The 13,795-nt window shown below is 44.4% G+C and overlaps 1 protein-coding gene across 1 annotated transcript in view; it reads left to right on the top strand.

Annotated features, from left to right (window-relative positions):
• Positions 1-13,795, top strand: part of smpd3 (sphingomyelin phosphodiesterase 3) — a 144,803-nt gene that overhangs the window by 116,383 nt on the left and 14,625 nt on the right. The window contains exons 3-4 of the mRNA XM_059993445.1: positions 2,480-2,555; positions 4,996-5,142. Of these exons, the coding sequence (XP_059849428.1) occupies positions 2,480-2,555; positions 4,996-5,142 (223 nt within the window). The remainder of the gene's footprint in view (positions 1-2,479; positions 2,556-4,995; positions 5,143-13,795) is intronic.

Consider the following 13,795-nt stretch of genomic DNA (forward strand, 5'->3'; position numbering starts at 1 on the left):
AGTATTGACTAACTGAACTTTATATTTCATCTTTTCTCTCCTTATTGCTTGTTTAGTTGCCTTGTTGGCTTTTAAAAGCTTCCCACTTTTACCTTCTCTTTTGCTTTTATGCTGTTTTTGTCTTTGCTTAATAGCTATGCTTGCCTTGTCCTTACTTTAGAATGCTGTTTCTTCTTTGGGATGAACCAATTCTGCATCTTTCAAATTACTCCAAGAATCTCCAGCCATTGCTGTTCTACCGTCATCCCTGCTAGAGTCCCCTTCCAATCAACTTCAGCCATCTTTTCCCTCATGCCTCTGTAGTTGTCTTTACTCAACTGAAATAATGAATTCATTTGATTTTAGCTTCTCCCTCTCAAACTGTAGTGTGAATTCTATTGTATTATGATCACTGCCTCCTAAGGGTTCCTCTACCATAAGCTCTCTAATTAAATCTGGTTCTCTACCTAAAATCCAATCCACCCAGTTCCCCTTATAGCCCTGTAATTTTCTTCTCAGATGTGTATCCTTTCATTTTCAACTGCTTCCACCATACCTTCAGGCAGTAAGGTTTAGATTGATGTGCCTTTCAGCAAAAGATGATTTCTACTGATGTTCTTTGCCCTGTTCTTGAGTTTGCAGATACTGTCCATGTCCCTGGTCCTCTCAGGCCCTCAACTGTCCATCATTGAGCTTCCACCACGTTAGACAAGAACCTCACTGCATCCCTCCTTTCATATACCACCCACTTTGCCACATGCATTGCTCATTTTATTGTTTTCATCTATCTCCAAACTCCTTAAGTTCCCAAATCCTTGCCTGTTTTTTTACCACAGTTTTGAGTTTGAATCCCTCCAATTAAAGTCTTCGCCTTTGCTGAGCACCGAAATTGACCTTATTAAAGTCATAATTAAGCCATACTTCTCATGCTAGAGCACAAGTCAGTACTACAGCGCTGTGACCATTTCAGAGACTTGCCAGTCACAAGGCAGGAATGACTGCTGGATGCTCTGGATTTAGATGTTTCAAATGGGGCATTTGAATAGGGTTACAATGGATGCAACCTCACTGGCTGGATCACCTGGACAATAGGAATACCTACATCAGGCTTCTGTTTTTGATTGTACCTCAGCGTTCAACACCTCTGCTACCATCAAGGAGGAGGTAGCAGAGCCTGAAAACACACACTCAATTTTCAGGAACAGCTTCTTCCCCTCCGCCATCAGGTTTCTGAATGGATAATGAACCAACCATGTACAGTACCTCACTTTTTTTCTTCTTTTGCTCTCTTTTTCCACTACTTATTTAATTTAATCATATATACAGTATATAATTCTTATTGCAATTTATAGTTCTTAAAATTATATACTGTTGCCACAAAACAACGTGTTTCATGACGTACGCCAGTGATATTAAACCTGATTCTGATTCCGTGAAATGGTTTCAAAAGCAGCCAGATGACCCTGATCCAATTTGGCAAGTGTCATGATGACTTGAGTTTTACACCAGCTGTACTGAATGTTACAGGGTGTCTGTGCAGTGCCTGTAACATGGATACTACCCCAAAAAAAGTACAGGCTAAAGTCTTGCAGGATACCTTGCAGAATACAAGTTTCAAAGTGATTAATCCTAACCCTGTCAAACAAACCATTGGGTACATTGTAAACACTATTAAACCTTGCCTTGTTGAGTAATGGGAACACTATACAGTTACATAGTAATGAATCATCAATATATAACAAGTTCTGCTTTATTTGATTAACGAGGTTGACGTGCATCATTTCAACTGAGCAATATGAGGTCTTGTGTACTGCAGAAGTTGTGATAAAGTCAGAATGATATCAGTTGTTGAGTGCCGGTTTCTGGTGATTAGAATCTGAACTTTCATCAAACCACCAGCACATTACTGAGGAAATGTATCACTGGCTGCCAGTAAGCTAAGCATTACTCTATTTTCTTTAATCTGAAAATTTAGAAGATGCAACATTTTTGCTTTTTGTATCTGAATAGTCTAATTATGATAGCAACCCATTAGCTTTGTAGCTCCGGGTGAAATATTTGCCCGTCTTGATTCTAAACACACTCTCCTCGCTCCATTAGTGACTACTTTTGAAATGATGGAGGTGCCAGCTCCTGCACAGTACATTCCAGAGTTACCCACTCCCCCGGGAAAGTTTTTGGTTCCTCTGTAATTAACATTACACCATCACTTTCCAGGCCAAAGGGCCTGTTCCGCTCAGTTTTGGGAGATGAGATTTTCTAGTTCTCCCTTTCACCCAGCAGTCTTACTCCCTGCTGAAGTACTGTCATTCTCGGCCTTGCCTGCCTCAACAAACTTTCTGCAAGAGGGTGGGAAGATTGGAAAGGGTTGCCCTGTTATTTGTCATTGTGACTTCTGCAGCCACCAGCACTCCCTCCTCTGTTGACTAAATTAGGTGTTGTGGTGGCCGTGAGTATGATGGAAATGTTTCTAACCCCCTTTTCACTTGCTCCCATCAAGGTGCATGTTGGAAACACTGCTCAGGACCAAAGAATTGTGGGATATGTTTCCTGCACGCACCTGCAAGCTCTGACAGGTAAGCTTTCACTGATTCAGCCCTCATCTACACATACTGCTGCAGCTCACACCCTACACCTTGCACAAACTGTGTTGGTTGTTCAATGGGTCTTTGTTGACTTCAGCTTGTGATCTCATTAAGTACGATACCAGGAGGCTGACTGTTCTCCGTAATGCTGTTTGTAAAATTCTTCCAGCACCAGTAATGATGATGCTCTCTCAAAGCTCCCATACAAAGAGAGAGTGTAGGTAATAATTTTTTTTATGCTGCAGGTCCCAGAGTCGCAGCTGAAAGAATTGTAGAAACTACTCAAAGAAACCCCTACAAGGCTAATCACAAACGAGAATATCATCAATTTCTCAAACTTCCAGTAGTGACCTCCTTCACCGTTCCCCATTCCCATTTCCCTCTCTAACTTTGTCTCCTTACCTGCCCATCACCTCCCTCTGGTGCTCCTCCCCCTTCCCTTTCTTCATGACCTCTCCTATCAGATTCCCCTTTATCCAGCCCATTATCTTTTTCCAACTCTTTACCTCACCTCTGCACCCTTCCTGGTCTCACCTGTCACCATGTATTTCTTCCTCCCCTCCCCCACCTTCTTACCCTGATCTCTCATCTTTTTTTTCCAGTCCTGATCAACCGCTTACTCTTTTCCATAGGTGCTGCTTGGCCTGCTGAGTTCCTCCAGCATTTTGTCTATCTTCCCTCCAAGGCTAGTCCTTTATCACGCCATGCCTGTGTTGGACAACTAGCATCCAGGTCACCCAGTCTTTTCTCCTGCAGAAGATCTCGGCTGCTCACAAATCAAGGGTGTGCTAAGTGCGGCTCTTCCTGGAGCACTTCAGAAGCAAGCTCTGTGCTGAGCACGTAGCTTTGTCAGTGGGAGCAGGGTTTGTTTACCGGGTTTTGATGCAATCAGCACGTTTAATGTACTCAGACTGTCAGTCCCAACCAACAACCAAATTGGGAAAGGGGACTGGCCTGGAAGGCTGATCCAGAGTCCAATCTGACCATTCCAAAGTGGAACTAGATGCAACCCTCATTGGCAGAGAGCCAGTCCAAGTGTGGGAAGTATGACCAATAACATCTTGCCCCTCCATTGATGAACAGATGAGTTGCAAAAGAACTACCATAAGATAATGGACAATTTGAGGCATCGGCTTTTGAAGATGTCCTTGGTGGAGTGGCCAGTGCCCATGATGGAGCTGGTAAGGTTTACAACCCTCTTCAACTTTTTCTGAGCCCGTGCAGTGGCCTCTCCGTACCAGTCCGTGATGCAGCCAGTCAGAATGCTCTCTGCAGTGCATCTATAGAAACTTGCTAGTACCTTCGATGACGTACTGTGTCCCCTCAAACACCTAATGAAATATAGCCACTGGCATGCATTTTCTGTAATTGCACCAATATGTTGGGCCCAGGATATATCTTCAGAAATGTTGACACCCATGAACTTGAAACTGCTCACCCTGCCCACTGCTGACCACTCACAGACATCTAGATGAGATCTGGGAAAAGTCAGAGGTCCACAGAGTGAAGAATTACTTAGGTCGATGGAAATTCAGGAAGGATCATGGAGGTCATTTGATTTTTGCATGTGACTCGAAGATGCAAGAATTGGTGACAAATTAGGTCAGGCATGGCATGGAGGAACATGGCTCAATGGAACAGAGAGAAGCTGCAGATGAAGCAAAGGCCAAGAACCATTAGAGATCATAGTGAGCCCTCCGCAGCAACAACCAGAAACAGTGTGTTAAACCAGGAGATGACACTTGACAGCAATACTTTTTCTCTGTCTATATCTAGATCGGTCATAAGTCATCCATCTGTGAAATTGACTCAGTTTTTATTTCTTCCATTCCATCAGCACACCTTCTACAACACATTACTCTGCTCTGTAATGCTTATCCTTTCCCAGTAACAACTCTTCCCAATAGCATCTTATCAGAGACACTGCCTTCGTCCTGTCCATTCTTTCCTCCTTCCCTCCATGCAACATAAAACTAAAGTTTTTTCTATATCAGAAGGTGGTAAATCTCTGGCATTCCATTCCTGGAGAGTTTTAGAGGCTAGATCATTGGGGTATTTAAGGACAGGGTGGACAAATTTTTGAAATTGAGAGAAGAGGAGCTGAGGTATGGGACAGATCTGTATTGAATAGTAGGGCAAACTGAATCCTGCTTCTATTTTCCTGTGATGCCAGTTCTCCATCACAATTCTCTCCTCTCCCTACCAAAGGAAATTCAAAAACGCACTGACTGTGGGTCAGTAAATATTTAAATGTGGCAAGACCAAAACACTAGCATTGGAAGATGAGTGTTAAAATTCGGCCGTATGTGCCCAGTTATATCAGTTCACTAAAGAAAGGCAGTGCACGTCTCAGATGATGTGCAGCTGTTTGCTTCCCAGACCTCAGACAGTATATTTAATTAAGTGCTGTTCACATCTGCCTCTCACCCAGGAGATGCTACCATTCGCTGTGAACAGATGGACCACCTGCTGAACTGGCTGGCCGAGTTCCGAAAATCTACCTCTTCACCCAGCACGGAAGAGCTGCTGGCGTTCGATGTCCTGTGTGGGGATCTCAACTTTGATAACTGCTCCTTGGGTGAGTCCCCTCCTCGAGGCATCTCACTGGCTTGTGGCATTAATCTAACAGCTGGGGCTTGCTGGCGGTGTAACTAATGAGGGCTCAGGCTGGCATTGTTGGTAAGTAAGATCTCCAGGTTTCCTTCACCGTTTCTTCCCACCGACATTAATTTTGTTAATTTCTGAGGTAGGTGATGAGGGAACTTCAGTCTCTTCCACAGATGACTCTTTTACAGGAAAAGTGGGTTTGGGAGATGATCCTTATACACAGGATTTCTGTGTGCTCCTGATGCATGGAGTTGGAAGCTCTCCATGCCACCCATCCCTTTCCACTGATCGTGAGAGTGAGGTTCCGAGAAGTCAGAATGTGGAATCTCTTCCCGTCACTCAGACATAACGTCACCTGAACCTCAGTCATCGATTTGCAGTATCCAGGCATTCCTTTGATTGTCCCCATTAAATTTCCATTTCCGTTCAGGGCAACTATCCCCTGCCATCTTCCCTGCTACTCATCTCCCCAAACTACCTCTGGGGAATCAATCTTAAAACACTCTGCAAATGCCATGCCAACACTCAGGAAAGACACAACCTGCAATTTAAAACTGATGTTTTCTTCTCACTGACGGTGGTGATCTGTGTCTTTGGGGCAGCACAGAGGCACACAGCTGCTGCCTCACAGTGCCTCACAGGCAACCCTGGCCTCTGGTCCTGCCTGTGCAGAGTCACGTGGGTTACCTCGCACATTCCCAACATACCTTGGCCTGAGCATGGAGGTGGGTAGTGGTGTCTGGAGGGAGTTGAAGGGAATGTGGGATGAATAAAAGTAAACGGGATTAATGTAGGATGGTGCAAATCAGCACTCAACAGTCAGTACAGACCTGATGGGCCAAAGGGCCTTTCTCTGTGCCTCATTTCTCTCTAACTATGAAAATGACTTGGCAGTATCACTGCCCTGCCCTCTACAGCCCTGAATATTACTAACTCTTTCTGATCAATTATTGTCTACACTTCTCACTGCCTCAGTAAAGCAACCAGCATAATCAAAGACCCACCCATCCCAGGCATTCTCTCTTCCTCCCCTCTTCCACCTGGCAGAAGATATGAAAGCCCAAAAGCATGCAAAACTAGACTTAAGGGCAGCTTCTATCCCACTGTTGTAAAACTATTGAATAATTCCCTGGTATGGTAAGTTGGACATCTGACCTCACAATCTATCTCATTTTGATCTTGCACTGCTCTCTCTTTGTAACTATTATATTCTGTTATTGGCTTACCTTGTTCCACCACGATGCACTATGTAATGATCTGATCTGTACAAGCAGTATGCAAGACACTATATCTTTGTACATGTGACAGTAACATGCTAGCAGTGATTTATCTTCCAAATATCCACAAGCCTCGCTATTATGCAGAAAAGAGAGAGCGAGCTTGATTTGCTCTGTGAATTAAATTTTAAAATAACTTCAGATGTTGCAAATCTGAAACAAAATCAGGAAGTACTGGAAACACTCAGCAGGTCAGGAAGCATCTGTGGAAGAAGAAACAGTCAATGTTTTTGAGTCTGCAACCCTTCATCAGATACAGAGGGTATGAGGCTGGAGGGAAGATTGGAATTTCTGGAGATGGAAGAAAGGGTCCACAATTCAGGCTGACGACCACCATCCTGTCCAAAGAAATCCAACAAAAGGTCACAGACCAGAACCTTGACTGTTTCTCGATTCACGCAGTGCTTTTCACAGTCTCGGGATGTGTAGGCAGCATTTTCCAGCAAACTAAATGGCCTTTTTCCGAGTGAGTGCCATCTTGTTCACAGGCAGAACCCACAAAGAGCAGTGAAATAAATCATCTGTTTTAGTGTTATATGAGAAATAAATATTGGTGAATGCACCTGTTATGCCAATAGACAAGGGTCTGCCTGCACCAAGAGCATAGAGGGTTCCTAAGTTATTGACTCACCTGAGAGATGGCCACTTTCCTGGGTAACAGAATGCTGCAGCTGGGAATTAATCCAGCTGAAGTTTGAAGTTTGCTGACAACTAGTCAAATCAAAGGTGCTGATGAATTGGTATGTTGGAAGGAGATTTAAAATCTGGTTGAATGGTGCCACAGCAACAATTTCTCACTCAATGTCAGCAGAACCAGAAAGTTGATAATTGACTCCAGGAGGAAGAAATCAGAAGTCCATAAGCCAGTCTGCATGAGGGGATCATAGGTTAAGAGGGTCAGTAACTTATACGTTCCTTGGCGTTATATCAGAGGTTCAGACCTGAGCTCAGCAAATAAGTGGACTCACAAAGAAGGTGAGAGTGCCTGTACTCTGTTAGAAGTTTGCATAAATCCAGCATGTCATCAAAAACTTCGACAAACTTCTATAGCGGCACAGAGGAAAGTATTCTAACTGATTGCATCACATCTGAGTATAGAAACACCAATGCCCAGGAATTGAAAGTCCACAGAAAATGGTGGATACAATCCAGTCCATCCCTGGCAAAGCCCTCCCCACCAATGAGCACATCTGCCAGGAGCACAGCTACAAGAAAGCAGCATCCATTATCAAGGACTCCCCACCATCCACGCCATGCTCTCGTCTCAATGGATATAGGAACCTTAAGTCCCACCACAAGGTTCAGGAAAGTTATTTCCCTACAACCACTGGGTTCCTGAACCAGTGTGGATAACTTCACTCACCTCAATCTGAACTGATTCCACAACCTACAGACTCACTTTCAAGGACTCAACAACTCTTTTCCTCAGTATTATTTATTTCTTTATTTTGCACAGTTCATCTTCTTCTGCACATTGGTTATTTGTCGGTCTTTGTGTATAGTTTTTTATCAATTCTATTGCACTTCTTTACTTTCTTGAAAATGCCTGCAAGAAAACGAATCTCCTCTGGTGATATTTTCATACTTTTTTAATAAATTTGACTTTGAACCTGCAGCCCACTGAGACGAGGCAGGATTACTCACACAGGGTACCAGCTGAGGCTCTTGGTTCCCCAGACTGGGTGGACAGCTGAGTGTTTTACTCCTGCCTCTGACATAATCAAGGCAGATTTAAAACTGCCGTGGATCTAAATCCAAGTCTGTGGTAGCAAGCAAGTGTGGTGCCGCTGACAGAGCTGTCTCATAGTGTTAGAGACACAGATTCAATGCTGACCCCAGGTGAACTATGTGAACTTGACACATTCTCCCTGTGACCCCAGGGGTTTTCCCCAGATGCTCTTGATTTCTATCCCAAAACTATGCAGCAACAAAGACATAATGCTGGAGGAACTCAGTGAGTCAGGCAGCATCTACGGAAGGAAGTAAAACAGTCAATTGTTTCAGACTTGCTGAGTTTCTTTAGCATTTTGCATCTGTTGTTCAAGATTTCCAGCATCTGCAGAATCTCTTCTGCCAATGATGTGCAGGTTGGTGTGTCACCTGGCCACTGTAATTTATCCATGGACATGACTTGCTGAAACTGGAGAGAGTTGAAGAGAGAGTGGGGAGAATAAAAAATAAGATTTAGGTAGGATTGGTGTAAAATGGGTGGTTAATGATGGCATGGATTCGATGGGCCAAAGGGCCTGTTTCTATGTGCTATGACTTTGTGTTGAAGTGAAGGCTGTAGTATGTATCTGATTATTTATCCAGAATTGGGAGAACAGCAGTTCAGTCTATAGTGTAATATTTGATGGCATTTAGTGCTCTCTCTCTTTATTTGTTGATCTAATTCTTTCTCCAAGAGCCCACATCTATTTACTGGACAGGTTAGAAACGAGCGGTGAGAGTTGAGATGTTTCACTCTTCATTGACTGTGATGTACTTCTCAAAGTGCCATTGATGCTGACCAATTAATCCTGTGCGATGAGTGGTCTCACTTTACAGTTGTGTGTAGAAACAGCTTTACTCACCTGGACCTCATCTCACTTTGCATTCGCTGTCCGGTAACACCACCCCCACAATTCACACATCGCTGACTGTTGATCCCACCAACGAAACACTAACCAATGACCATGTAGTTGGTTACGTAATTTAAAAAAGGTGGGTCTCAGGACTTGCTGGTGAGTTTCACTTACAGGACTCTAAAAGAGGAACATTTGCAAATTACACACGCAAAATGCTGGTGGAAAACAGCAGGCCAGTCTCGGTGGTCTCGGCCCAAAATGTCGACAGTGCTTCTCCCTATAGATGCTGCCTGGCCTGCTGTATTCCACCAGCATTTTGTGTGTGTTGTTTGAATTTCCAGCATCTGCAGATTTCCTCACATTTGCAAATTGTTAGTTAATGGCTGACCAGCAGCCAGTAAAAATAAGTTAGGGTCAAGCAGAGTGGGTGTCTGCAGCTTTGGTGGGAAGAGGAGTAAGTGACCCAGGTACGAGGAGTCTTTAAAAAGGCTTCACTGAGAAGGCACAGGTAAGGTTTTATTTTGTTGTTCATCCTGAGCCCTTGAATTGGCAAAGGTAGTTAGGGCAGTGGAGTACTGCTCCTGCAAGATGTGGGAAGTGAGGGAGCCTCATGATCTCCCGGACGGCTACATCTATGGGAAATGCACCCAGATGCACCTCCTGGCAGGTTAGATCAAGAGACTGGAGCTGGATGCTGAGGCACTAAGGATCATCTGGACGTAGATGAGAGTTTTACTGAGGTGGTCACACCCAATAGGTAGGTGAACAGCAGGAGAAATAAGGGGAGTGAGTAGTCAGTGCAGGATTCCCCTGCGGCCATTTCCCTCACAACAGGTTATACCCCTCTAGATACTGTTCTTTCAGGGGTCAGCAGCAGTGGTCATGCCTCTGGCACAGAGAAGGGAGGGATAGTGGGTGGAAGTGAGGAATAAAGAAGGGGCGACCAAGTTCATGGGTTATATTATTGGCCGCCCAACCATCAGTGGAATTTCGAGGAGTATATTGGTAGAGAGATAGCAGGCAGTGGCAAGAAATATAAGGTTGTGATAGTCAGTGACTCTAACTTTCCACATCGACTGTGTCCTCACATACCATGCAAGCACTGGGTTGGATAGATCCAGACAGAGCTTGTCCAATGTGCTCATAAAAGTTTCCTTCATCAATATAGAGAGGTCCCGACTTGTGAGAGTGCGATGCTGGATGTCTTATTGACTTTATTACTTACATCCTTTACTTACACCCACAGTCAGACAGTGATAGGAGAATCTATGGTGTGGGGGACAGAAAGGAGATCCTGTGACCACAAGAAACACCAGGATGGTGTGTTAATCTGCTAGGTGCCAGGGTCAAGGATGCCTCTGGGTAGCTGCAGAAAATTCTGTGGGGCGAGGGCCAACAGCCAGAGGTCATTGGTCATGTTAGTACAAATGACAGAGATAGAACAAGGAAGAAGTCCTGAAGGATGACTATAGGGATTTAGGGAAGAAATTTAAATGCAGGACCTCAGGGGTAGTGATCTCTGGATTACTTCTGGTGCCACGTGCTAGTGAGTCCGGGAATAGAAAGGTAGGCCAGATGAATGTCTGGCTAAAGAGCTGGTCTGGGGGCACGGATTCAGGTTCCTGGACAAGAGGGTCAGGTTGCACTTGAACCAGAAGAGGATCAATAATCTACTGGGATAATTTGCTTTTTCCTCCTGGGTAGTTTAAACTAGATTAGCCGGTGGGGGGCGATGGTGGGGAGCTCTAAGGAGCTAGATCAGTGAGAAGACTGGGATACAGGCAGCAGACCAACCTGTGTCAGCCTTGCGATCAGGATACCACGTATACAGTCGAAGGGCAGGTAGACCACTGCTTTCAATTTGCACCTATTTCAATGCATGTAGCTTAATAGGTGCAAATTGGATGACCTGATGGTGCTGATTGTCTCTAAGGACTGGGACATTGCAGCCATGCCAGAAATATGGCTTGATGTGCAATGTTCCAGAGTACCGATCAGAGGAATAGTGGAGGGGTGCTGCCTTTTGATAAGGAAGAGCATAACAGCAGAGGATATCCTCAGGGGATTATCTAACATTTAGGTAGAACTTAGAAATAAAGTTCAAGAGGTTGATCACTTGGTAGGGTATATTATGGACACCCAATTGTCAGCTGGAGCTTGAGGAGCAGATGGGTTGAGAAATTGCATGTAGTTGTGAGAATAGTAGGGTAGAGCCAGTGGGAGATCTCAATATTCCTGGTGTTGACTGGCCCACCCAGTGTGTAAAGGACCTGGATGAGATGTGTGATTCCAATCCAGTTTCCTTGGACAATAACCTACTTGGGAAGGAGCATCCTCTTATGGAATGAGGTAGGTTGGATCTGAAGTGGCAATTTGGGAGCACTTTGGGTCCAGTGACCACAGTTGTTTAGTTTTAAAATAGTTGTGGAAAAAAATATAGAGTAAGTCCACATGTTAAAGCCGTGAACTGGCGCAGGACCTAGTTTGAGGGCATTAGGCACAATCTTGCCTGGGTTAACTGGTGACTCCACTTAAATCCAAAGGAACAACCCAGAGGAGTTGAGGTGGACTTAGCAAGCAATGTTAAAGATAATCCCAAAAGGCTCTTTGTTATGTTAACTGAAAGGATGACCAGGTCCTCTTAAAAACAATCAGGCCACCTACGTGTCAAGCCCCAGGAGATGGGTGAGAACCTAATGTCTATTTCTCCTCAGTGTTTACTAAGGGGAATATCATATTTTCCAAAAGAATGAGAGTAATATGTGGTGAGGTTTTGGATCACATATACATTACAAGGAAGAAGGCTTTTGCAGCCTTGAAGATATTTGCTTTGTTGTTAGCCCCTGGCAAAGTACCACCTGACTGAAATGCAGCTAATGTAGCTTTATTCTTCAAGGAGGTTAACAAGGACAGATGAGGGGACTGAGGCAAGTTACTGAAGGGAATTCTGAGGACAAGATTGACCATCATGTGGATAGTCAAGGTCTGATTAGGAATAGCCAGCGCAAGTTTTGTGTATTGTAACTTATATCTGACAAATCTTTTAAAGCCTTTCAAAGAGGTAAGAGGATAGATGAAGGTAAAAAGTGGATGTTGTACACAGTATATGGACTTTAGCAAGGCCTTTGCCATGATGCCACATGGCAGGCTGATCTAAGGTTAGGTGGATTCAAAATTGACTGAATGATCGGAGTCAATGGGTGATGGTTGATTCTCTGACTGGAGGTCTCTATTAGGGATCAGTTTGGGACCTCTGCTATTCACTAATTATGTAGATAATTGGGATGTGAATGTACACAGCATAATTAGCAAGTTTGCTAATGATATGAATTAGGAGCCTTGTTGATTGAAACAGGTTACAATGAATTACCAAGAGATTGAAGAGAAATGAGCTGAGGAACAGCAAGTGGATTTCAACTTCGATAAGTGTGAGGTAATGTGTTTTGGACCATCAGGACTGATGCACCATCAATAACTCACTCTGAGACGTGAAGGCGAGATATCGGCTTTTATTGACTGGAAGAAGGAACAAGCAGTGAGTGACCACCATATTACATCCTGGAGACAGAGAGGCCGGGCTCAGGCCTCAATTGCCTTTATACCGGGGTCTGTGGGAGGAGCCACAGGAGCAGTCAGCAGGGGGCGTGTCCAGACAGTTCACCACAAGGACACTGACAAGCATTGTGGAACGGAGGGTCCTGGGCAATACAAGTGTACAACTTGTTGAAAGCTGTGCAAGTAGACACAGCGGTGAAGGTGGTGTTTGACATGCTGGTCTTCATCAGTCAGAGCATCAAGTTTAGGAATAGGTCCATTATGTTGCAGTGATTGGTAAGGACACACTTGGAGTATTGAGTACAGTTTTCTTCTCTGTTATAAGAAAGGCACTGTCGAGAGGAGAGATTTAAAAGGATACTGCCTGGGCAGGAGGGTCTGAGTTGTAAGTGAAGGCAGAGGTTATCCATGCTGAATCTTATTCCTCAGAGTGCAGGAGAATGAGACATCCAAAACTAGAGGGCACATCTTCCCAACCTGCACTGTTCTCCCCGTGCCTGCTACAGACTGTACTCCCGCCCAGGTGGGCACAACAGCGGTGGTGTGCTGGGGCAACTGGGGATCCCGGAGTGGCAGCTGGGTCAGGGGCTGTGGTTAAATGTGCTTACTGGCAGCAGCTGAACTGTCTGAATTGCTGGGTGGCTCTTTGCTGCCCTCTAGAGGAGCCTCTCAGCAACTCCAACTCGCTCCATCCTACCCAACAGTGATCCTGTATTTTTATGTTCCTCACCTTCCCATCAGCTCTCCTCCCTCCAAATTTTCCCAGCGTGCCTGCACATCATTGGGATGTGGGAGGAAATCCATGAAGTCACAAGGAGAACGCGCAGACTTCAAATAGATGACACAAGAGGTCAAGTCAAAGTAAATGTATTATCAAAGCACATACCTCATGCTACCCTGATATTTATTTGTTTGCAGTCATTTAGAGAAAAATAATGAATTTATGGAAAAACTATAAATAACAAAGACTGACAACCAGTGTGCAAAAGACAAGTCATGCAAAACAGTAATAAATTATTCTTAGAACATACAGTAAATTGGAGGGCAAGGGCTTTGCCTGTGATGGACAGAACCCATTCCTACTGAATGGCTACAATGTGAAGAAAATGTATCGAGACCTTGAAAGGGCTGACCGAAAAACCAGACAACCTAACAACCAGGAGGAACCCATCACTACCGCCTATCTTCCCAATATTTCCACAGTTTCCAGAAGGATTGCCAGGAT

Source organism: Hypanus sabinus, chromosome 17 (genome assembly GCF_030144855.1).
Source record: "Hypanus sabinus isolate sHypSab1 chromosome 17, sHypSab1.hap1, whole genome shotgun sequence".
Taxonomy (NCBI): domain Eukaryota; kingdom Metazoa; phylum Chordata; class Chondrichthyes; order Myliobatiformes; family Dasyatidae; genus Hypanus; species Hypanus sabinus.